This window comes from Balaenoptera acutorostrata, chromosome 15 (genome assembly GCF_949987535.1).
Source record: "Balaenoptera acutorostrata chromosome 15, mBalAcu1.1, whole genome shotgun sequence".
Lineage (NCBI taxonomy): Eukaryota > Metazoa > Chordata > Mammalia > Artiodactyla > Balaenopteridae > Balaenoptera > Balaenoptera acutorostrata.
Window position 1 is genome coordinate 36,438,997 of NC_080078.1, and position 23,284 is coordinate 36,462,280.

Below are 23,284 nucleotides of genomic sequence, written 5' to 3' on the forward strand. Positions count from 1 at the left end.
GGAAGGACTTTTAAACCCTTGTTTCAGCCCCAGAAGATGAAGCATGCAGCCTCCATTCAGAGAAAACACAGCGTGAATACATGGTGTGTTTTGGAGGCAGTCGTTCTCCCTGAGGCTGCGCATCTCTGGAAAGGTCATGGGAGTAGTAGTAAAATATGACCTATTCTCATTTTCACTTTACTCTCAACTTTCTAGGAGCGTGTCCTGCGTAGAGAGCAAGACAGAGCTGCGTTTCGACCAACGCTGGTGTCCACCTGTGCTGACTGTAATTTTTATCCATAGGTTTGAAGACATACCTGATAGCGGGTCAGAGAGCGAAGGAGTCTCATTGCAGCTGTTCAGAGGCCTTGCTTTCTGGCTTTGAGGTCATTGACGGCTCACGGGTGTCCTCAGGCCCTAGGGGACAGGGGACAGCATCGCCAGGGAGTGTCAGTGACTTGGCGCAGACTGTCAAAACCTTTGATAACCTTAAGGTTAGTTTTTTTTTTTTTTTCCTACTTCTAAAACTTGATACTAATTCTGCAGTAGAACATGTGAAATAATAAACAGCCTTCGGGTCTATGGCAGACGACTTGGAATGCCCTTCCATCTGGTTTTTATGATTTTTAAATTTAGTATAAAGTTAGCAGCATTTTGCATTTTTAATATCTTTACTTTTTTGACATATGCACCTCCATTTTCTTTCTACACTGCATAGAGTTGCTTCTCACTTGAGTTATTATTTTCTTTTTCTGCGACCTATGATGTCTTTTGGGATTTCTGAAAGCTAACGATAAATGATAAGGGTAAAGGTGATTCTCCCAGCATCTTGCTTGGAGGGCTAGTTTGTATCTTATTTCAGAGACCACTTTCTCAAATACTCAGACATCTCTTGAAATTCAGTGTTTTATGATTATTTTAAATCTTGTTGGTGTGGGTGAATCTTGTGCTGTAGATCATTGGAAGAGTGCAGGCTTGCCAAGAACATGATACTATTTCATCACTGGGACAGAGATCTCCTGGTGGCTGCATAGATGCTCCCATTTCTGTCCCAATAAACTACCGGGGAATTAACACGATGGACCCTGGGCATGCGAAATCACTCTGGCGTGTGAGTTGTTCCTCAGATTTCACATTTGATTTAGTTCCCCCACTGATACCTCTTTGTTTATTTTTACAGTTTAAATATTTGCCGTTTCCTTTTTTTTTTTTTTTTAAAGAGAGAGACGGTTAAAACAGTTCCACATCACTGTTTTGTGCTCTCAAGTAACACAGTGATGTTTGGTCAGGACGATGGCCTATTGGTATGGCTGTAATCCAGTACATTCCTGCCTATCCACATCATTAACAGAGTTGAAAGCTTGCGATCTTGGTACTTCAGCTGAAGGCATCATAATGGGGCACTCAGCTGCAGTGTCCAGATTATTTCACTGTGTTGGACTTCATGGTGTCTCTCATCCAGGCACTGTGTGCGGTTCCTGTGTTCAGGTTTGTGGACAGCACACACGTATCGTTTTCATCGTGTGCTTTGTTCACTTAATGCAGGGTTTCTCAGCCTCGACACCATCAGCATGTTGGGCCAGAGAACTGTTTGTGGAGGGGACGTCCTGTGCGTGGTGGGGTGTTGAGCAGCATCCCTGGCCTCCACCCACTAGATGCCAGTAGCACCCTCTCTTACCAGCATGGCAACCAAGGTCTCCAGACATGACCTGATGTCCCCTAGCGGGGAAGGGTAAACTCACACCTGTTGAGGATAGGGTATTAGACCCTGTCCTTCCCCGTGCTCTCTGGCACATGCATAGCAGCAGATGTAGCTGAAATTTCCTTAATGCCTGCAGGCATTATATGCACTTAATGCACTCTTTGCCCGGGCTGCTGTCTTGCAGGAGTCAGAAAGAGGAGCCCCCTGCTCACAGACTACCACCGAACATGGGCCGGGAAGAGCTAGGTGGGGAGGGGAGCAAAAACATGGCTTCCAAATACGGCCTTATTATTTGGGGAGAAATTGTTTCCTCAGGCTTCCAACTGAGCTGTAGTCAAGTAGAGAAATAGAGCTCAAAGCCAAAAATAAATGTTTTGTTGCATTTGTCTGCCACTTCAGGTGATGTGTGTGTGTGTTTCTATCCATGAGGGCGTGTGCCCTTGAGGACCTCACTGTATCACACACCTGCAGTGTTAATGACAGGCATTCTGCGCTAAATTGCCTTAAGAAGGTTTTCTCTCCCCCCGACGGAACATTTCTTGTTCTAGTCATAAACCTATTTATATATTTATTTGTTTTTGATCTGGTTGGGCAAAAACTATTCAGCATACTCTATTGCCATGTATAAATTTTCCAAATAATCTTGTGATCTATGAAGTTAACTGTGTTTACCAAAAGGAATTTGAGAAAAAAAAAAAAAAAAGGATCTTTCTGCCCCTTCCAGGAGGGAAAGATGAGTGGAAATGAAGTATAATTTTGGGGGTGTTTTGATGGTGTTTGGGGGATAACAGGACATCTGAGATGAGGGACGCCTCTGAAGCATAGGGTCCCTGGGATTCACGGTTGGAGTGGAAGGAGCATGAGGAGATAGGAGGCCCAGTCTCCATGCCAAGCTTTGCCACTTGGGGTCCCTCCTCACAACCCTGCTCTGGGCCCTGGTTCCTGGGTGCAGGTCAGGCCAGGGCAGGCGGCTGAGAGGCATAAGCACCGGGGAAGCAAGTGAATTGCTATGAACCGTCATCCTAGACTTGAAAGGCAGAAAAGTGAGGTCTCCTTTAAAGATTACATAGATTATAATCTGACATACAAGGCCTTCCCTCAAGTAAGAGTTTTTGAACAATACAAAAGTGAAATCGCAGTCTCTTGCTCCAGGTTCTCTGAGGAGATTTATCCCACAAGCGTGTCGGTGGCTCATGTGTGCCACTGGTTTGTTGCTCCATGTTGTCTGCACCACAGTGAGCTGTTCTGATTCGCTGCATCACAGACGCGTTCCTCCTCATCCTTTCCCAGGATCTGTTGACTCTTTCTGTCAACAGACTTCTTTCCCTTTGTTGCTGCTGCCGCCACAGCCAACAAGAGTTGACTCCCATGGGGATTTCTGTCTCCCCACATCTCCCTCCTCCTGCTGCCCAGCGCCGGAAGCCCTGACCTGTGGAAGAGGCCTGGTCTAAGGAGGATTCCCCAAGTAGGTTCCCTTGAACAGTAGTTTCTCAGGATGGAAATGCGCATCCAGTACGGAAAAAGTGTTCTGTGGTCAAGTCAATATGGGTGAAACAACACTGAAGGGGTTTCTTTACTGCAGGCCTTCTCAGAGCCTTTAGCATGCTAACATGCATGGATAGGTCTCCGGAGAGGGAAGTGGTATGCAGCATTCTCTGGCCTCTTGACCAAAGATTTCTTCTTTCAAGCTGTTCCTTTTGGGGGTGTGCTTATCTAGTGGAAGGAGTTTTGTAACCAAGCAAAAGGGCTCTTTTGCCCACAGTGCAGAAAGCCTAACTCTGACAGTGGGTGTCTGCAGCAAAGTCAGGGTTTATTTGCAGGGCACCAAGCAAAGGAGTGGGAGACAAGCCTCAGATCCACTCCAGCTTGGTCTTTGAGTTAAAGGGGGGAAGAACAGTGAAGCTAGGGTTAATCATCGTGTTGTGACATTTCTGTGACATTTCTTAATTGTAGTTTTGGGAGTCAGGATGTCTCTGCTTTACGATTCTCAGGCCAGGTGGTCCATGGATGGGGGGGTCTGCTGCTCATCTTGCCCTGGAGAAACAACCTGAGTTTGTACCTTAACAGTGAGATCGACAACAGCAGTTTAGTGCGTTAGCGATGTTATTGATGATAGCCATCTTAGTGACCTGACTCTGGCTGAGGAGTGTTTAGTTAGCACAGAGTTGAGGTTAGAGGGGACAAGAAAAGGAATAAAGTTTGGGACAGAGAGATTAATCATAAACTCGGCAGGAGAACTCGGTTTTAGAGGACCTTGGTTTCCTTAGTTCCTTGAAAGAACCAAGGTATTAGAGGAAAGGTGTTCTGTAAATTCTCGAGTGAATCCACAGAGGCTTGGTCCTGTTGCTCTCGCCTGCAGTGCGATCGCTTCCCTGTCCCCATAAACTCCCCTCTTTTCTCACCGTGCGCTTCCTTAGTTTCCTGTGACTCCTCTAGCTAGTGATGCTGCCACCCCATCTCTGAAGCCTTAATTCAGTTAGTCTGTACCTCTTGGTTATAACATACGCAACCTGAAATACTTGCTTGTTTCTTACGCCCCTTTCTCTGATCTATTTGAATGCAGAGCCTGTTTGTTACATAACTTAAGTTTTTCCAAAGGGTCCAGCATGGTGCCTGGCATGTAGTAGATAATTATGACTTTCTTTTGGCTTATGTTTTTAGTTTTTTAATGACATGCAGAGACACGTAGCTCTGCAGAGTTAGACTGAGGGCTGAACTGGAAGCCTGGGCAGAACCAAGGTGATGCCCATGAAGCACTTGTTTTCCGCTCCTGGCACACGTACCCTGTGTGTCTGTAAGTTATCTCCCAGTTCACAGCTGGACAATTGCCACCTGATATTTCATAAATAGTCTGAGTACTATGATGACCTGCTAAGAAACAGTAGTGATGGCAGAGGTCAAGGGCTTTGGCCTTGAGGTCATACATTAGAGGGAACCCTTCACACCTAAGCCTTGGCTTCTTGAGTGGCTGGTCATGAGAGCTGCTCCTCAGGAAGGACCTGACGTCACATACTGGGGGGAGGGGGGTCCCACCAGAACGGTGGCACTCAGCTCTCTGGGCTGAGCTGCAGAGGTACCGGAGGGTTTGGGGTGAGGAGGCAAGAAGGGAGCCAGGGAAGGAGACAAGGCCTCGCCACGTCAGTGTCACGGAAGGTGGCTTGGGTGCCTCAGAAAGGCTGGAACCTAAAGCTGAGGATTCATCTCAAAGCCTTGGCTTTGGGGTCGAACAGGTCACCTCATGGCTGTAAGCCACAGGGAAATGGCAATTTCTCAGGGCTGTCGTGAAGATTAACTGAAGTCACGCCGCGAATGCTGGGGTTGGAGAAGCTCAGCTGACCCTGGAGTGCACTTTCACTCAGTCCGCACGGAGTGGCGGATGCTGACCGCAGAAGGAGCAGGGAGGACAGGAGCAGGCGGAGGCGCTGTTTGGTTCGCCCACAAGGAGTCACTGAGTCTCTCGGGAAGGTCCCTGTTTGCTCTGAGCTGAAGGGGGTCCTTCAGTTGTTGCAGCTAATCGTTGCTGTAAGGGATGTAGACACGGCACACGTGCAACCTGTTTTGTGTGGCCCCAGCCCTGCTGTGGTGTCTGCTGCTCATTTATCATGAACCCTGTGGGTGACGGATGGAGGCAGACTGCGCATGCCGATAAAAATAGCCAGGCTGACGTGTTTGCAAAGAGCAAAGAAATGCAAACCAAAGATGTGGATGGTGTTTTATCACATCCGTCCTAATCATTGAGCCACGTGAGCTGTGAGAGCATCTTATGTCATCCCTGAAAGACCTCCGTGGGATGCACCTGCTTGGCTGATCTTCGTGAGTTTGCCTTAATCCCTTATTCAGAACCCAGGGCATGTGCTCATGGGGTGTTTCTCCCTGTTTACAGCTGGTGATATGAGGCTGATAAAGTGGATTCACCCACGTGAGGGGATTCAGAGAGGGCCTGTCCTGTCTCACAAGGGTTATACTTTCCCTTTGAGGTCACTTGCCCTAGGAACACCCTTCTGTGACAGTCGCTATGGCTTTTTAAATGAGTCTAAGAAAATGATCACTTCTCTTATCTCCTTGTTATTTGTATGTAAAATCATTATGAATAGGCTTAGTCAGTTCAGTTTGAGGAAGTGAGGGCCTTTTACTTTATTATAGATGGAAAAAGTAATAGATTTCTCTTTCTCTCTCTCTCTCTCCCTCTCTCTCTCTCTCTCTCTCTCTCTCTCTCTGTGTGTGTGTGTGTGTGTGTGTGTGTAGTTTAGACATTAAGTATTTATTGTAAATAGTTGTCTTGAGTTGATAGTGGTGATGGTTGATGGCTGCACAATTCTGTGACTATACTAAAAACTATTGAATTATAGACTTTAGATAATGAGTTGTATGGTACGTGAATTATATCTCCATAAAGCTGCAACACAAATAAGTAAATAGTAATCTGAAGGCTGCTCTGAAATGTGGATGTAAAGTAAGTTTTTTTAAAAAGGACTTTTCAAGTTGTGTCTATATTTTGAGACGTGTGTGTGTTTCCTTCAATTAGGAGGAAGCATATCACATATAAATTGACAACTCTTCCTTATAGAAGAATTCCAGCTAATAGATTGTAGAAGGAGTGAGGGAAAGAAAAATCACCTTTAGAGCATCACAGTAATAAGTGCTACAGGCAAGATCCATCAGTGAATTCTAAAATCAGCAGGTAGACGTTTAAGGAGAAACAGGACATTTGCATAGCCTCCAAGCATCTCCCCTTAGATATTTATTCATTTTAAAGGGAAGAATAGTTAGGGAGTTCCCTGGTGGTTAGGATTCTGGGCTTATACTGCCGTGGCCCAGGGTTCAATCCCTGGTGGGGGAACTGAGATCCCACAAGCCATGCGGCACAGCCAAAAAATAAAGAAAGAAAGGGAAGACTAGTAACTCGACAGTGGAAAACCTAGCAGGGCCCACCTTCACCAAATGATGATGGTTAGCATCACAATTAAGAAAACCAGCAGTATCATGTACCACCCCCCACCCTGTGGTACGTGCAGAGAAGGGCATATCACCTCTGTGGGTTTCTTCCCTCAAATCCTAAACCTCAGTCAACTCGTGAGAAAACATTAGACAAATCCAAATTCAAGGACATTTTACAAAATACCTAACCAGGACACTTCAAAAATGTCCCAGACTGGAGGAGAGTAAATGTGCGTGGGATCCCGGAACAGGAAAAGGACATCTGAGTAAAATCTGCAGCGTGGTTAATAGTACCGTGCCAGTGTTAATCTGTTAGTTTTGGTAACTGGGCCACGGTTCATATAAGATGGTAAGTAACGTTAGGGGAAGCTGGGGTGGACGTATGGGGACTCTCTGAACTGTCTTTCCCACTCTGTTTAAGTCTAAACTTGTTTCAAAATAAAACATTTTAATACATATGTATAAAATATTATGTTTATATTATTTTTATGTAATATAAATATGCTTGTTATTGTTATATATTACGTGTGAATTGAAATGGAAAGGTTAGTTCAGCTCATTTAATTGACATCATCAGGTAGTAAAGTACTGCACATGAAATAAATTTCCCCAAATACCAAACATCTTCTTCCTTTGACTTTCTGATGGAACTTTACCACACCACGGTGACACTTTTCTTGTCTTATCAGCCTCGATTATTAAACTCACTTAGGTCGCTTAGGGCTCAGGAATCTATGAGGTTTCAGTGGTTCTACACTCTGTGGCTTAGAGATTTTGCACCTGGTTTTTACAGGTGTGTGTTTTGTTTGTTTGTTGTTTTGCCTCCAGTATTCGCAGGCTGTCCACTTTTCTGTTCTTATCGCTTCTGGATGCCTTTCTTTTTCTGTAATAATTACCGTTTCTATTTTCCTCTAATATCCGGCTTCTACTTTCCTCTAGGATTTTGTTAGCAGAAGTCATCTATTTGGGAGTGTGAATGCCTGTGCCGATCCGCTAGCTTGGGGAGGGTGCCTGGCCTGCCCGTGGCAGGTCACAGCCAGGGCGGCCTCTGCCCCGCACGGCAGGCTGTCCCTGTTCGCGCAGAGATGTCTCATGTGTGGCTGGGGTCAAGGGCGTTGTCCCCCTGCCATTCTCTAACTGTAACTCTGGGCCAGTCCCTTCTCTCTATGCCTCAGTTCCCTCTTATGTAAAATGGGCTACTCACAATATGTTTCCTGGGTGCTTGTGAGGACTAAACAAAGTAATACAGGAAAGAGCTTAGAACTCAGAATGGGCCTCAGTAGGTCGTATGTGCTCTGGCTACATGCTCCTGTCTGCCATGTTCAACTTGGGTTTCGAGTTTGGGAAGCAAGGGATGTTCCTCCTGGTCTGAGGACAGCTCGCTCAGTAGTCATGTTCAGCAGACTGACCAGGCAAAGCAGGACTTTTCTGATGTTGTTTCCTCCTCGTTTCTCAGAAAAGAGGTTTCCCTGCTCCCTCCCTTGACAGTTATGAAAAAAGGACAGCTGTTGGCTTAGAAGTGATTTATCTTGTGAAGAGAAATAGCCTTGAAGAAAAAACTATTTTATAGCTCAGTGCCATGTATTCTGAAGAGGATGTAGGGTGTATGTGTTGAAATGTGTTAAAAACAAATGCAAAGGCACCCAAGCGTGTTAGAGAAATTGTTATAATCTTCCCTCCAGAGCCCACATCCGAGATGGGGGGAAGTGTGGGTAATCTGGGAAGATGAAGAGTTTGCTCCTGGCTGTTCTCCAGGGGATCTCGGGTTTCCCAGGCAACAGCCAGCACACTCCTTAGCTCGGAGAGTCCTCTGTCCTGGAGACCTTAGCTGGTCTTGGTGAAGCTCCCCTTGGTGCCGGTGTCCAGTGGTGCCACTTAAAGGAACCAGGAGGTGGCCATAACTGCTTGGGTCACTTCAGGGGAACAAGGCAGAGGAGATCAAAGTGCCAGGATTATTCCTGGGTCCTCTTTGTGCCAGGAAAGGAGGCCAGAGAGAGGCTGCATGGTGGTCAGGGGCCAGGAGCCCCGCAGTCTGACCCCCGCTGTTGACAGTCACTTCTGCCTTGCAGCGTCGATATGAGGATTAATGGAGATCAGGTGCACGAGACCGTGGGCATGGCGTGGATAAGGACCTGACAGTGTTCGTTGGCACGTCCTGGGCACTGAGGCGTTTCCACATCGTGGCAGCCGCTCTCATTAGAACAGTAGCTTTGACCCACTGTGTCTGCAGAGGGGCTGCCCTACAAGTCAGTTGCTCAGTTTGGGCATGCCCTGCAGAGTCCCCAGAATCTAAACCCCTCTTCCTGGTAAGGGCTTCTTGGGATCTGAGATGACAGCAGCTGCTCAGGGGGAGAGATGGGCCTTTAATGGGTTGGCAAACATTTCACAGAGGTATCTGCTTGGCAAAAACCAGTATGTGAGACGTTTTAACCTGATTAAAACGAAGCTGGAAATAGTTAAAGGAAAGTTGCTCGGGGGAGGGGGTGGACAAACCCACCCACCGTCCCACCGTTGCTTGGCGGGACCCCCGTGGAGCACAAGAGGCTCCCCCTACAGATGGAGGGAATGTCGAGATATGAGAAAGCTTCCGTCAGGGCAGACAGATTTCTCTAAAGTTTTTGTTTCATTTGTTTTGAAGTTAGAATCAGTACAGTTTCCCCCAGAAAAGGAAAGTAGCTGAGGAAGAAACAGAATGACAAAGAGCCACATCTTCACAGTACAATGAAATGATCTGCTGCTGGGTCCCTGTGCTGCAGGAACCACCCTGCCACAGGAGGGCCTGGGTCCACAGCTGGCATCCTCCCCAACCCCCGGGTCCCCACTCCCTGGATGAAGCTGCTGTGAGTGTGCGGAGTGAGCACCGTTCAGGCCATTAGGAGTCCTCACGGATCCTGCTCTACCCTGGGGCTCCCTGAGCACAGTCTCCTAGACCGTTGTGAGCATCCGGGCTCTGACAGCACACGTCCTTGCTCCCTGAGGTTCTTTTGTGGGCAGCTCTGCGGGACGTGCATTAGAATGGGGTACAGGCCCCGCAGCCTCTGTTTGCCAAAAGGGTGTAGCCTTGAGCTGCCCAACTGTGAAGAGCCCTGCCCCCGGCCCCCTGAGATCAGCCCGGTCCCCACGGGCAGTCCCAGTCCCCACTGGCCCTCCCACCCCTTCCTTCACAGCCAAGACCTGTCAGAGAGGGGATGCAGTGTCTGACTGGGGTGGCCTTGACTCCTGTCCAGGGACTCCTTTGCAGCGGGTGTATGCTCTCTGGTGTCCGATAGGTTTGAGAGTCACTTTTGCATATTTGTGGCTCTAAATGCATGAAACATCATCCATATGCAAAGCCAGCACACCGTGAGGAATTCCTAAGAAGCAGATGGCCTGTTCTTCAAGTGCATCAGGTGTACTTGAGGAGAGGAAGATACTTAGGAGCAAGCTGATGCCAAGAGATGCCTGAAAACACAGGGCTGGGCAAGAGCAGACGCCCGGTGGCTGTCCAGTCTGTGATCAAGGACTTTAAATGATTGTATGCACCGGCTTCAGAACCAGAGAGAATAGTAACCCGATGTTTCAGTGTTAAGGACCAGTGTTTACTGAGCACTCCCCAACACTGCAGGCGTGTGTGGAGCCAAGTGTGGTCAATGCACGCACGCTCACACACGCAAGCCCTCACCCACGGCAGACATCGCCCGCCCCCGTGGGTCCCCCCCCTCGGGGCTAGGACGTGGCCTCATCATCCTTCTCAGTTCAGCATTCTAGGAGGTCAGTGCCATGGGATTAGAGCTGATCTAAAATACCTCTGACCGGCCTTACATGTGTCTCCTCGTTCTGCCCTTACGATACAATCCCATTTAACAAAGGAGGAAACTGAGGCTCAGAGAGATTCCCATACTATTAAGTGATAGAACAAGGATTCGGTCTGTGGTAGTCTGATTTCAAAGCCAGTGCCTTTAATCACTGTGTTACACTTGTTCTGTAGACTTAACGTTTGAAAAGTGGTCAGAGAGGGCTTCCCTGGTGGTGCAGTGGTTAAGAATCCACCTGCCAATGCAGGGGTCACCGGTTCGAGCCCTGGTCCGGGAAGATCTCACACGCTGCGGAACGACTAAGGTCGTGCACTTCAACTACTGAGCCTGCGCTCTAGAGCCTGTGAACCACAACTACTGAGCCTGCATGCTACAACTACTGAAGCCCGTGCGCCTAGAGCCTGTGCTCAGCAACAAGAGAAGCCGCCTCAATGAGAAGCCCGCACACCACAACGAAGAGTAGCGCCTGCTCGCCGCAACTAGAGAAAGCTTGTGCACAGCAATGAAGATCCAACACAGCCAAAAATAAAATAAATAAATAAATAAATAAAGACCTAAAAAAAAAAAAAAAAAGTGGTCAGAGAATCTGTTCACTATTCCATCGTGTCTTTATGAGATTGGTGACAGACAGTCCCTGGAGCCTAAGGGTTTGGCTCAGAGGGTCTCAACCCTCCACACCCCCCCTGCCGCTCCAGGCTGTATCCATCCTACCCCTGGGCCATCAGTTGGCCCCTGAAAAGGCTGTGTTTCCCTAGAGAAGCAAGCCTGCCACCGCTACCACCACCAAAGCCATTTACACACACACACACACACACACACACCTGCTAGGGAGGACCTTGGGAATCTTGCTGGCCTGTCACGTGGACGCACGCACTTTTTTCTGGGGGTGGGGGAGTCACTTCATGTGTGTGGTAGTGGATTTTGTTTTCCATTTGAGAAGATCATTGGCCCCATTGGCAACATGTTCTGAAGTTTAACTCAGTCAATACCAAGAGGTGCTTTAAAATAATTTTACTGTATGCCATTGACAATTAGAGCATCTTGCCCCTGTCAATAATGCCAGTTTTTTCCGAGCTACAAGCAGATTTTACCTAGGTACTGCTGTTTGCTTGGACATGATACTCCCTGATTTGGCCAGCTCTTTTGGCACGTATATTTTCACTTCTTGAATGAATACGAACATTCGAATTTAATGGGTGCATTGCGTCAGATTCCCAAATTACACAACTCTTTAGAATCTTTATTTCTTTTATTGAATACAGTACGGGCCTGAAATCTAACTTAGGATGTGATCTGGGTTATATCCTTGCCCTAAGGCACTTAGTGACATTTATTTTATTTAAATTTTATTATTTAAAATTTCTGAAACAATATCTAGCCTCCTACAGTGTATTCCAGTGCTTAACGATTCTTACACTAGGAAATTGTTTTTGAAGCCTAATAAGTCTGTCTTCTCCCCTGGATGCTGTCAGTTGCTATCTCAGTGGTGGTTGATTATCTCAGTGGTCTAGATTACCAGATCATATTAATAATAAGAGCACATTTATTAAGGATACACTGAGCGCCAGGAGCAATGCTAGGCTTTCTACATGCGTATTCATAAATCCTTACAATATGTCTTCAAGAAAAGTGTTTTCACTCTCATTTCACACAGGAGAGAACCGAGGTGAGGGATTTGAACAGGGGTCTCCAAACCAGTAAGGAATCGAGGATTTGAACCCTGGTTTGTGAGAAACGAAAGCCTTGCCCTTTCTACTATCTGTGGTAGTACTTTTTTTTTTTATTGAAGTATAGCTGCTGTACAATATTATATAAGTTACAGAAGTACAATATAGTGATGGACAATTTTTAAATGTTATGCTCCATTTGTAGTTATTGTAAACTACTGTCTGTATTCCCTGTGTTGTACTATATGTGGCGGTGTTGAGTCTTGCCTTGTCTTTTCTAGGTCAGCTAATTCCCGCAAATGAATAAGAAGGGCTGGGTCTGTAAGCTCGTCCCTCCCGATTGTCCTGCTTTATGAGAACAGCTCACCTTCACAGAGAGCTTGAGAACCTTCGCTTAGTGTTTGAGTGTGGGTTGGCGGCTAGTTTGTTTAACAACAGCTTTATTGAGATATAATCCACCCTTTTAGAGTGTATAATTCGGTGGTTTTTAGTATGTTTGAAAGGTTGTACAACCATCACCATGGTCAGTTTTAGAACATTTTCATCACCCCAAAAAGAAACCCCACACCGGTTAGAGTCACTCCCCATTCCCTTGTGTCCCTCACCACTGGCAACCACTAATCTCCTTTCTGTCACTGTGGATTTGCCTTTTGTGGATATTTTATACAGATGGAATCCCACCATTTGTGGCCTTTTGTGTCTGGCTTCTTTCACTGAACGAGTTTTCAAGGTTCATCCACGTTGTCGTGTGTGTCAGTGCTTCATCCCTTTGGATAGCTGAGTAATGTTTTGTTCTGTAGATATACCCCATTTTGTTGATCCATTCATCTGCTGATGGACATCTGAGTTGTTTCTCCTAAAAAGTAGAAGCTGTTAGGGCACATTCACGTACAGGTCTTTGTGTGGTTTATTTTCCATTTTCATGCTGCCAGTTCTTTTTTTCTGGCTGTGTTGGGTCTTCGTTGCTGTGCGCGGGCTTTCTCTAAGTGCGGCGAGTGGGTGCTACTCTTCATTGCGGTGCGCGGGCTTCTCATTGCCATGGGTTCTCTTTGTGGCAGAGCACGGGCTCTAGGTGTGCGGGCTTCAGTAGTTGTGGCGCGTGGGCTCAGTAGTTGTGGCTCGCAGGCTCAGTAGTTGTGGCGCACGGGCTTAGTTGCTCCGCGGCATGTGGGATCTTCATGGACCAGGGCTCGAACCTGTGTCCCCTGCGTTGGCAGGCGGATTCTTAATCACTGCACCACCAGGGAAGCCCCAGCCAGTTCATTTTTAACTCATCTTGAGTGGGTTGGTAAGCCTTCCATTTGGTTGCGCCGTTCTGTGTGACAGCAAATTGCAACAGCAGCTGACTTGTTTGAATCACGTAGTGAGGTCGTGTTGCCTGAGTGAGCTCCTACGGTCTGTGTTTCTCTCGTAGACCTGCCCGTCGTGCAGAATCACATTTGCTCCCAAATTGGAAGCTGGCGCCGAAGGCGGAGCAGTCCAGAATGGCTGTCAGGAGGAGCCCAAGAACAGCACCAAGGTAACCCGCTCTGGGCTGTGGTCCCTGTCAGTGCCTCTCCTGGTGCACCCACCTGAGAGGACATCCTGTCTGGTCAGCTTCTCAGTTCTGAGGGCAACTCCTCTTGGGTGACACCACTGCATACCTTCGAGTCCTCTGGGTTTTGAACAGACCGATAAAGAGCAGGATGGATGCTGACCTGCATGGGATACCCTGACGGGCAGTGAGACCTGCAGGGCTGGAAGCTGGACTCAACGGCTGGTGGGATGTGGATGTGGAAGGAGAAGAGGGGAACCCTTAGGGTGAGAGGTGGGGCGTGAGGAGGGCTTGGGTTAGGCCAGCAGCAAGGACAGTGCAGAGAAGTCTCGCCTGGAGACCAGACCCAGGAGCCTCCAAGCAAGCTTCTGAGTCAGGCGACTCTCCAGGGAGGCGCAAATCTGTCATCCTCACCCTCGGGTCGTTGGCCCACGGGCCTGCATGATGCTGGGTCATTCCACATCGTTTGTGTTGAGTCACCCCTTCTTTTTTTTTAATTGGAGTACAATTGTATTACAATGTTGTGTTAGTTTCTGCTGGACAACGAAGTGAATCAACTGTATGTATACATATATCCCCTCCCTCTTGAGCCCGCCTCCCATCACCCCATCCCACCCATCTAGGTCATCACAGAGCACCAAGCTGAGCTGCCTGTGCTATACAGGAGGTTCCCACTAGCTATCTGTTTTACACATGGTAGTGTGTATATGTCAATCCTAAAAACCCAAAGCATCCCACCCTCCCCTTCCCCCACTGTGTCCACATGTCCGCTCTCTATGTCTGTGTCTCTGTTTTTGCCCTGGAACTAGGTTCATCTGTACCATTTTTCTAGATTCCACATATATGCATTAATATACGATATTTGTTTTTCTCTTTCTGACTTATTTCACTCTGTATGACAGACTCTAGGTCCATCCACATCTCTACAAATGACCCAATTTCATTCCTTTTCATGGCTGAGTAATATTCCATTGTATATATGTACCACACCTTTTTTATCCATTCATCTGTCAATGGACATTTAGGTTGCTTGGGGTGACTGATTATTAGAGAAATGCAAATCAGTCACCCCTTCTTAAGCCGCAGCCCTTACAGCTCTGGGTTTCCTTTCCCTGGATCCACCCCTGCGCTTCCTTCGAGTCTTCCTGGCTTCTGGAATGCTGGTTCTGTGGTCAGGAAACTCTGGGAGCCTCCCCAACTCCTGCCTTAGCCTTCCCCCTGACCTCCTTACCGGCTCTTCCCATGACACCACTGTCCTGGGCGCCTGGAGGTGTGTTTGGAGGAGCCAGGGGGAATGGGGAGAAGCAGACCGGCAGAGAGGCAGAGCGCTCGGGTTAGAGCAGAGATCCAAAGGTGCAGGTTGTGGTGTGCGGGGCGCAGTCCAGGGGGCTCCAGTATGGCCGCGTTATGGAGGATAGTGCTGCTGCATCTCACGCCTCAGCCTCTGTGTCTGCCCCCACCCCCTTATCCTGACACAGGCTTCTGGAGGACCCAGTTCCAAAACGCAAAACGGACTGCTGAGCCCTCCCCCGGAGGAGAAGCTCACCAACAGTCAGACCTCCCTGTGCGAGATCTTACAGGAGAAGGGAAGGTGGACAGGTGTGAGCTTGGACCAGTCAGCCCTCCTTCCGCTGAGGTTCAAGAACATCCGGGAGAAGACGGATGCCCATTTTGTTGATGTTATCAAGGAAGACAGGTAAGATGCAGCCACCTGCCTCAAAGCAAAGATTTGCAGGTAGAAGCTCCCCCTTTTCTGAGTCACCTCACCCCCCACGCATTTGCCTTCCAATGTCAGTGTATTTTGAAATAATTTGAAACTTACAGAAAAGTGGCATGAATAATACAAAAGATTCTCTTTACACCCTTTGCCCGATTTACCAACTTTTAACATTTTACTCTGCTTGTTTTATTCTCCTCTCTCTCCCTGTGAAATTTATTTATTTTTTTTCTGAACCATTTGACAGTAAGTTAGACACATCGTGCTCTCTACCCCTTAAAACTGTGTTTCCTGAAAACAGGGGTGTTCTTGCACATGATCATAGCTACCTACTTCAGGAAATTTAACACTGATGAGGTGTTTTACCCAGTCTGCGGTTCCTATTCAGGTTTTGTTGGGTGGTCCCACGTGTCCCCCATAGCACGGTAGAGAATCACATGCTGCACCATTCGGTTGTCAGGCCTCTTCAGTCTTTAAATCTGGGGCAGTTCCTCAGCCATTCTTGATCTTCCATGACATTGACATTTTTGAAACATGCAGGCCTGGCTCTTTTATAAAATATTCCTGAAGTTGGATTTGTGTGACATCTCCTCACGATTCTGTCCAGGCTGCTTGTGTGTCCAGATCCCATGGAGGTGACGTGTCTTCTCAGGCACCAGATCCAGAGGCCCATGGTGCCCCCTTTGACCTTCATCGGGGTAGTGATGTTGATCAGCTGGGCGAGTGTTGCCAACTTCTCCAGTCTGTACTCATTTTCTCCCTGTCACTAGTCGGCCATCTGTGGGAAGGTGCTTTCAGATCATGTAAATATCCCATTCCTCACCACACTTCCCTAGACTTAATCTCCATTGATGGTTCTTGGTTGAAACCGTCTTTACTATGTTGGTCAAAATGGCAGTTTTCCTGCTTCAGCGCTGACTGTGCATTTATCATTTGGGGCTTGGCATTCTGCAGTAAAGAAGAGCTCCTCCCCACTTATTACTTAATGTATCCATCTATAGATTTATAAATCCATATAAACCCTCATGGAGTCCTGATTTACTTAACAGGACATCATTTATCACTGTCCTAATTAGAGTTTGATGCTCTAGTTGTCCCGAATCTGGCCTTTGGGAGCCTCCCTTCAGGCTGGCTCCTGTTTCCTTTTGACACGGCTCCTTCATTTGTTTTGAGTGATTTCTTACTTTCCAGCACAACAGGCTCATTTTATATCTTCCCTGCCCCAGCTCAGGAATCAGCCGTTTCTCCAAAGAGCCCTGGCTCCTTTTAGTGACAAACGGTATTTACATATGTTAGTTATTAATGTTTGATTTAATGTCATTGCAGTCAAAGGCATACACTATGTGACTTCATTCCTTTTACATTTATTGAAACTTGTTCTGTGGTCTCACATGTGGTCTGTTTTGGTAAACATACCATGTGCATTTGAAAGAATGCATATTTTGCATTCTCAGGATGTTGTGATCCATAAACCTCAATTAGGTCCACGTGGTTGGCAGTAATGTTCAGATCATCTGTCTCTTTACTGACTTTTTTGTCTCTTATTCTATCACTTATTGAGATAGGGATGTTAAAATCTCCAGCTGTGGTTGTGGAATTGTCTGTGTCTCTCTGTAGTCCTGACAATTTTTGTTTCAGGTATTTTGAAGCTCTTTTTTAGGTACATACACATTTATGAGTGTTATATATCCCTGGTAAATAATCCTTTTGTCATTTTGAAGTGTCCCTCTTTGTGCCCAGTAAGACTCTGTCTTGAAGACTGCTTTATCGGATAGTAACATAGTCACTCTAGCCTTCTTATTCTTACTGTTTGCATGCTACATCATTTTCCATTTAAAAAAATTCTAACCTGGGTCTTTATATTTGAAATACATCTCTTTTGGGTCTTGCTCCTTAAATCATTCTGACAATCTCTGCCTTTTTTATTATATTTTAATATATTTATTTGCTTTTTAGCCATACCTCTTTGCATTATTTTTCTTTTAATGGTTGCTCTAGGCAGTCTTTTATTTTTATAGTCTTCTTATAGTTAATGTTGCATCATTTCACTTTTTTTCTTTTTATAAATTTATTTATTTGTTTATTTTTGGCTGCGTTGGGTCTTCGTTGCTGTATGCAGGCTTTCTCTAGTTGCAATAAGTGGGGGCTACTCTTCGTTGTGGTGTGCAGACTTCTCATTGCGGTGGCTTCTCTTGTTGCAGAGCATGGGCTCTAGGCATGTGGGCTTCAGTAGTTGTGGCGCAAGGGCTCAGTAGTTGTGCCTCGTGGGCTCTGGAGTGCAGGCTCAGTAGTTGTGGTGCACGGGCTTAGCTGCTATGCGGCATGTGGGATCTTCCCGGACCAGGGCTCGAAGCTGTGTCCCCTGAATTGGCAGGTGGATTCTTAACCACTGTGCCACCAGGGAAGTCCCTGTATCATTTCATTTTAAATGTAGAAATCTTACAACTGTATAGGTACATTACTCTCTTCTCATTCCTTATGTTACAGTTTTCACATGTATTATATCCATATACATTATAAACCCCAACCTCCAATTCCAACCTCTTGGTAATCTCAGGTTGGTCTCTATTGATTGCTTTTTTGTTGAGGATGGCTCATGGTTTCCTGTTTCCTTGTTTGTCTAGTAATTTTGAATTGCATTGTGCACATTATGTACAATGGTTAGAAAATCTGGATTCTGTTACATTCCTTTGAAGAATATCAACTTTTTGTTTGTTTTAGTAGACAGTTAACTCATCTGAACTCAAACACCAAACTCTGTCTCCCCTGAGGTGGGCAGCCACTATTCCTTCAGCCTTAATTAGGCTTGTAGTCTGCCATGCACATGTGTATTTCAAGGGTCAGCCAGAGATTCGAGCAGAGCCTATATGCAGAATTTGGGGCTCCCCCTTCTCTGGTCCTCTCTCTCTGGAATGTCCAACCTCATTTTCCATTGGTGGGCATGCTAAACTCTATTTTCTGGTTTTCCAGGTCAGTAAAACTGTAGTTTTTCTGAGTTTTAGCCATCCTACACGTGGATGTGTGACTAATGACTCTCTTTAGGCAAAAAAGGAAAGAAAAAAAAAATACCCCACAAGAAATTCAACCTGTTCCAAGTGTGGCTTTCCTCCATTTTCTTACTGCTTTGGTCAATTGCCAGTGCCTTCCAGGAGTTGTTTTTATATTTTGTTCAGGGTTTATAGTTGTTATCTGAGAGACGATTGATCTAACAGGAGCTAATCTCCATTCCCAGAAGTGGAACCTCCCAATATTAATCTCAAATGAGCAGTACATTTTATAGTGTGGATCCTGCCACTTGACTGCAAAAATGAAACCATTACATTTCCTTCTTATAGCTGCTTTGTTGTTTTTCCCTCTGTCCATACTTGCCAAGTGGAGGGGAGGATAGGGGGTCAACATTAGGGGATAGAATTTTCCCTTTTCTAAGTCTGAGAGCCCAGTAAGGTATTGCACACTTAGCACAAAAAGAGAGCCCACTCTGCTTCAGGGAAAGGAGGAACTACAGTGAACCCTACTGTGTGTCAGGCACATGATAGGCTCTTTACATATATCATCAGATTTAATTCTAGTAGTTATTATGTGAGGGAGAGAGACATCCCACAGCTGCATTTGCCTTCTGAAATTATGCTAACATTCCCTTAAATTTATAGTAATTTTCTGCAGGATAAAAAGGATATGACTATTTGCTAGCAGTCCGTAAAAGAATGAAAGAGTCACGTAAAGCAGGCTTGATTTCTCTGCTATTAAAATCATTGAGCATTATCATTTTTCAGGTTTCACATGCAATCTGCATATGTGACAATAGCACCAAAATTACACTAACTATAAACACAATTTTGTGATAACAACCTGTTAGCGGTGACAGTGGTAATTACTGTCAGTACTCTGAGTGACAGGACAGCCAGTTCTGAATTATGTTTGCAAGGAAGCCTCCAAATCAACATAAGTACGCTCAGTACAGGGATCTGCTGGTCCTTTGGAAGGGAGCATTTTATGGAACAAAAAAGCTGCTGCCTCCTTCTATTCTAATTCTGGACGTTAGGAAGATGTTTTCAAAAGCACAGTTCTGATGATGTGTGTTATATTAATGGTGAATGGGCATTCTTTCGTGGAGGTGAAGCCTAAAATGGGATTATGTTTAGAAGCATGAAGGACTTTCCAGAGACATGTTCTAAAAGGGGCAGTTGAGCAATGTCTATTGTATAGTGACTTTTAGGTACAGCTTTTGTGACACGCTTCACAAATGGCGTTTCAGTAGGTAACTGTGATCTTCTGATAAAATAAATATAACGATTGTGCTGCACGTTGATTGATTGCATTTATCATCTCTTCTAGCCTGATGAAAGATTATTTTTTTAAGCCACCCATTAATCAGTTCAGCTTGAACTTCCTGGATCAGGAGCTAGAACAAGCCTACAGGACCAGCTATCAAGAAGAGGTGCGTGGCTCCTTATAATTTTACCAAAGACATGCGTCGTTTTCACTGCACAGTTCACGATTAGTCTTGTGCTTTGGAGGCCATTTTTGTTTTCCTGAGTGACAGGAAATTGACGGCTCATATTGATTTCCCACAGTCCGTAAGCCCTAAATTTCACCTGTATGTGAATTTATCTCCACAAGGGAGAAAACCCCAAATCTCTCTACAACAACCCAGGCTTGTCATCTCCCGGTCCCTCTCCTCCGCAGCTGGTGCATCCCCAGGCGCCCTTGGCCGTGCTCCAGCCCCTGGAGGCCTAGTACCGGGTGAGAGGGGTGATGGGGGAGCTCCAGCCCCACCTATTCTCTGTTCTCAAGCAGGATTTCTCTCCCTGTTCCCTGTCGGCTTTCTTCCTACTGAAATGGGACAAGAGCTGAGAGGGCTTTCATCTTGCTCCGCTCTCCCGCCTGCTTTGGTGCTGAGCCCTCCTCCACTGCCCCTCCCCTGCCTTAACTCCTGTTGTCCTGTAACTCTCAGCCCAAACATCACTTCCTCTAAGAAACTTTCCCAGACCCCAGACTGGATTTTTCCCCCGTTATACTGTTTCTCCGCAGCTGCATCCCAGTTTGTAATCTCTTCTTGTGGGACTGTTGAATCGTATGCCTCCCCCTGGACTCTCCACTCTGGGAGGCAGGACCCTGTCTCTCATCTCCACTCTACGTGGCATCCAGTCCCCACACCCACAAGTGCTCAGTAGAGCTTGGTGGAAACGATGAATAAATACAAGAACCTAGAGCCTGGTTTGAGTTCCAAGAAGCCAGCTCCCTGCATTTTTCCCAAATCTAACCCAGCTTAGTGTTCCAAGGTCAAAAATGCATACCCTCCCAACCCCAGAGCCAGAAGGATTTCTCATTCGACTCCATTCGTTCATCCAGCAGATCATCCCTCAGTGTCTGTTACATCCAGGCCCTGACCAACCCCAAGAGTCCTGGTGAACCAGACAGGGCAGTTCATGCCTGTGGGGTTGAGTTTCGTCAGCCTCCTGGGTGGTGAATATCCGTTAATACCCCAGGCGAGGCTCCTCTCGTGGACTTCGGAGTTGGTTGGTTGGTGCCTTTAAGGCAAAACAGCAACCTTAATCCTCACAGCAACCCTTCAAGGAAGCTTATGATTATCCCCATTTTACCAAAAGAAAGCCGAGGCCAGGAAAGGCCGAGTGGCCGAGATCCCATCGCTAGGATTGGGCACCCGCCTGATTCAGGGCCAGGAGCTCCCACCCACTCCCGGTGCTGAGTACAGAGCCTCCCCAGCGGAGGGCACAGGTCACCAAATGCTCACTGAGCGTCTGCTCCGCCGGGTCCTGCTCCTGGGGCTGGGGTGTAGCGTCGACAGACACAGGGAAGCAGTAACTCGGCAGAAATGAGAATCCAGACCCAGGGGCCCCGTAATGGCCACAGAGCACACCAACCCCAGGTTGAGGGCCCAGAAGGAGCCCGTGTTAGTGGGAGGACTAGCAATTAACTGAATTAAGGAACGTTCCAGAGGGGGGCCAGCACCTGCAAACTTAACCTTGGAGATAAGACAGAGCCTGGGTGCATCCAGGGAGCTGTGGGCGCTTCTGTCTGGCAGACGGGGTGGAAGTGGCAGGTGGGCAGGGGCCCGATGACAGCTTCCCACACTGTGGACGTTATGCTAAAGGCCAGGGGAGCCATTGAAGGATCCAGAACAGCAGTTGGCACCATCAGACTGTGTTGTATAAAGGGCACGTGGCTGAGTTGTAGGTAATGGAAATAGATGAGCCCGGAGGCCTGGGGAGCAGGTGGGACACTATCCCTGAACCACAGGGCCAGCTGGCGAGGACGGGAGCGATGCAGAAACAGTGAGAGGCTCCAAGCCGCCCCCACATTAGGCCCCTGCCGCACTTTGTGATTTCCCATCTAAGCATCCCCAGTACCCATAAAGTGCAGGGTCCCGTTTTATCCCTCTTTCCAGATAAGGAAATGGAGGCACAGGGACAGTAGGTGACATGATCAAGATGCCACAGCCCCTGGCCGGGCTCCTCCTTGGCTGTGTGACCTCGAGTGGCCACCTCACCTCAGCCTCCCAGCCTGTGCCCTGAGATTGGGAGCATTTCCTCCTTGAGGGCTGTGTGAACATTGAGGTCGTGCCCCCAAAGGGTCCACATGGTGCCTGGAACCAGTCTCTCTCAGACTCTGGTGTTGTCGTCATTTTCTCCCTCCTTCCCGTGATTTCCTGACATGATGTGCATGTCGCTTTGTTACACTGATGACACCACCCATCTCAGACTCCTGTCTGTCCCACCATTAGGCCATGAGCCCCCAAGCGGGTTGTTTCATGCCTGCCCTCGAGCCCTGCACAGCGTCCAGGCCCAGAGAAGGCTCTTGCTGTCACTGTTGCTATTGACCTCCTACTTCTGTATGAAGCCAGCTTTCACATACCCTGAGCCTGGGACCCAGCGTTCAGTGGAAGCTTCTAGCATGTGGCTTTCCTGCTACTGTCTCTACAGATGCAGAGTCACTGACTTTGCCTGTGGATAGCTCGCCTTTCAGGCTCAGGGCGTCACATGCCTGTGAGAACTTAATTGGTTTGTAATCAGTTGCTGTGTGCCCTTGGACAAGTTTCTTCACTTCTCTGTGCCTCAGTTTCTTCACTGTTAGGTGGGGTAGGAGACGGCCTGCCTGAAGCACTACTCACCCCGTACCTGGTCCGCAGGAGGCAAGTGCTCAGCAAGCATCTGCTGTTTTTTCCGCCTGGGTTATACTTCTCCAGGAGGATACATCAGCAGCATCTGTTCACACTCCCCCCAACAGGTTATAAAGAATTCTCCCGTGAAGACTTTTGCCAGTGCCACCTTCAGCTCCCTCCTGGATGTGTTTCTGTCGACAACAGTGTTTCTGATTCTCTCCATCACCTGCTTCCTGAAGTATGGGGCCGCCTCCACACCACCCCCGCCGGCTGCCCTGGTGGTCTTCGGAGCAGCCCTGCTTCTGGAGGTCCTGTCCCTCGTGGTCTCTGTCAGGTAAAGGCCCACCTGCAGGGCTGCCCAGCTGTTAGCCTTTAGCTCCCTCTGCTGGTGGAACAGCTGTCTCCATAACCCATTTCGGGGACGGTCCTCTTTTCTTCCCTCCCCCAGCCTGCTTCACTGGCTCCTCCCTCACCAACCCGGGCCCTCAGCACAGGTGGGCACTCACCTTACCAGTGGGTCATTGTCCTCTGCAGCCCTAATGCCACCAACTAGTCTGCTGATTTCCCAAATCAGATACTTAAAGAGAGAAAGTGGGAAGATAGAGAATAAGAAAGCAGGGCAGAGAAAGAAAAGAGGTAGGTGTACAGGGTACAGCTGGTAGGGGGCTGCCAGCACATCAGCAGGTGCCTCTCTTGAATGTAAGGGTGAAACCATAAACCCCTAGAGGAAAGCACAGGCCCAGGTCTTCATGAGCTCGGATCAGGCAACGCTTTCTTAAATACGACATGAAAAGCACAAGCAACCAAAGAAAAAATAGTTAAGATGGACT

At 47.4% G+C, this 23,284-nt stretch overlaps 1 protein-coding gene across 1 annotated transcript in view; it reads left to right on the top strand.

Moving 5' to 3' along the window:
• The window catches only part of ADCY9 (adenylate cyclase 9), a 121,877-nt gene that overhangs the window by 76,349 nt on the left and 22,244 nt on the right, over nucleotides 1-23,284 (top strand). Inside the window, exons 3-7 of the mRNA XM_057529012.1 lie at nucleotides 283-473; nucleotides 13,495-13,599; nucleotides 15,093-15,310; nucleotides 19,667-19,769; nucleotides 22,580-22,788. Of these exons, the coding sequence (XP_057384995.1) occupies nucleotides 283-473; nucleotides 13,495-13,599; nucleotides 15,093-15,310; nucleotides 19,667-19,769; nucleotides 22,580-22,788 (826 nt within the window). The remainder of the gene's footprint in view (nucleotides 1-282; nucleotides 474-13,494; nucleotides 13,600-15,092; nucleotides 15,311-19,666; nucleotides 19,770-22,579; nucleotides 22,789-23,284) is intronic.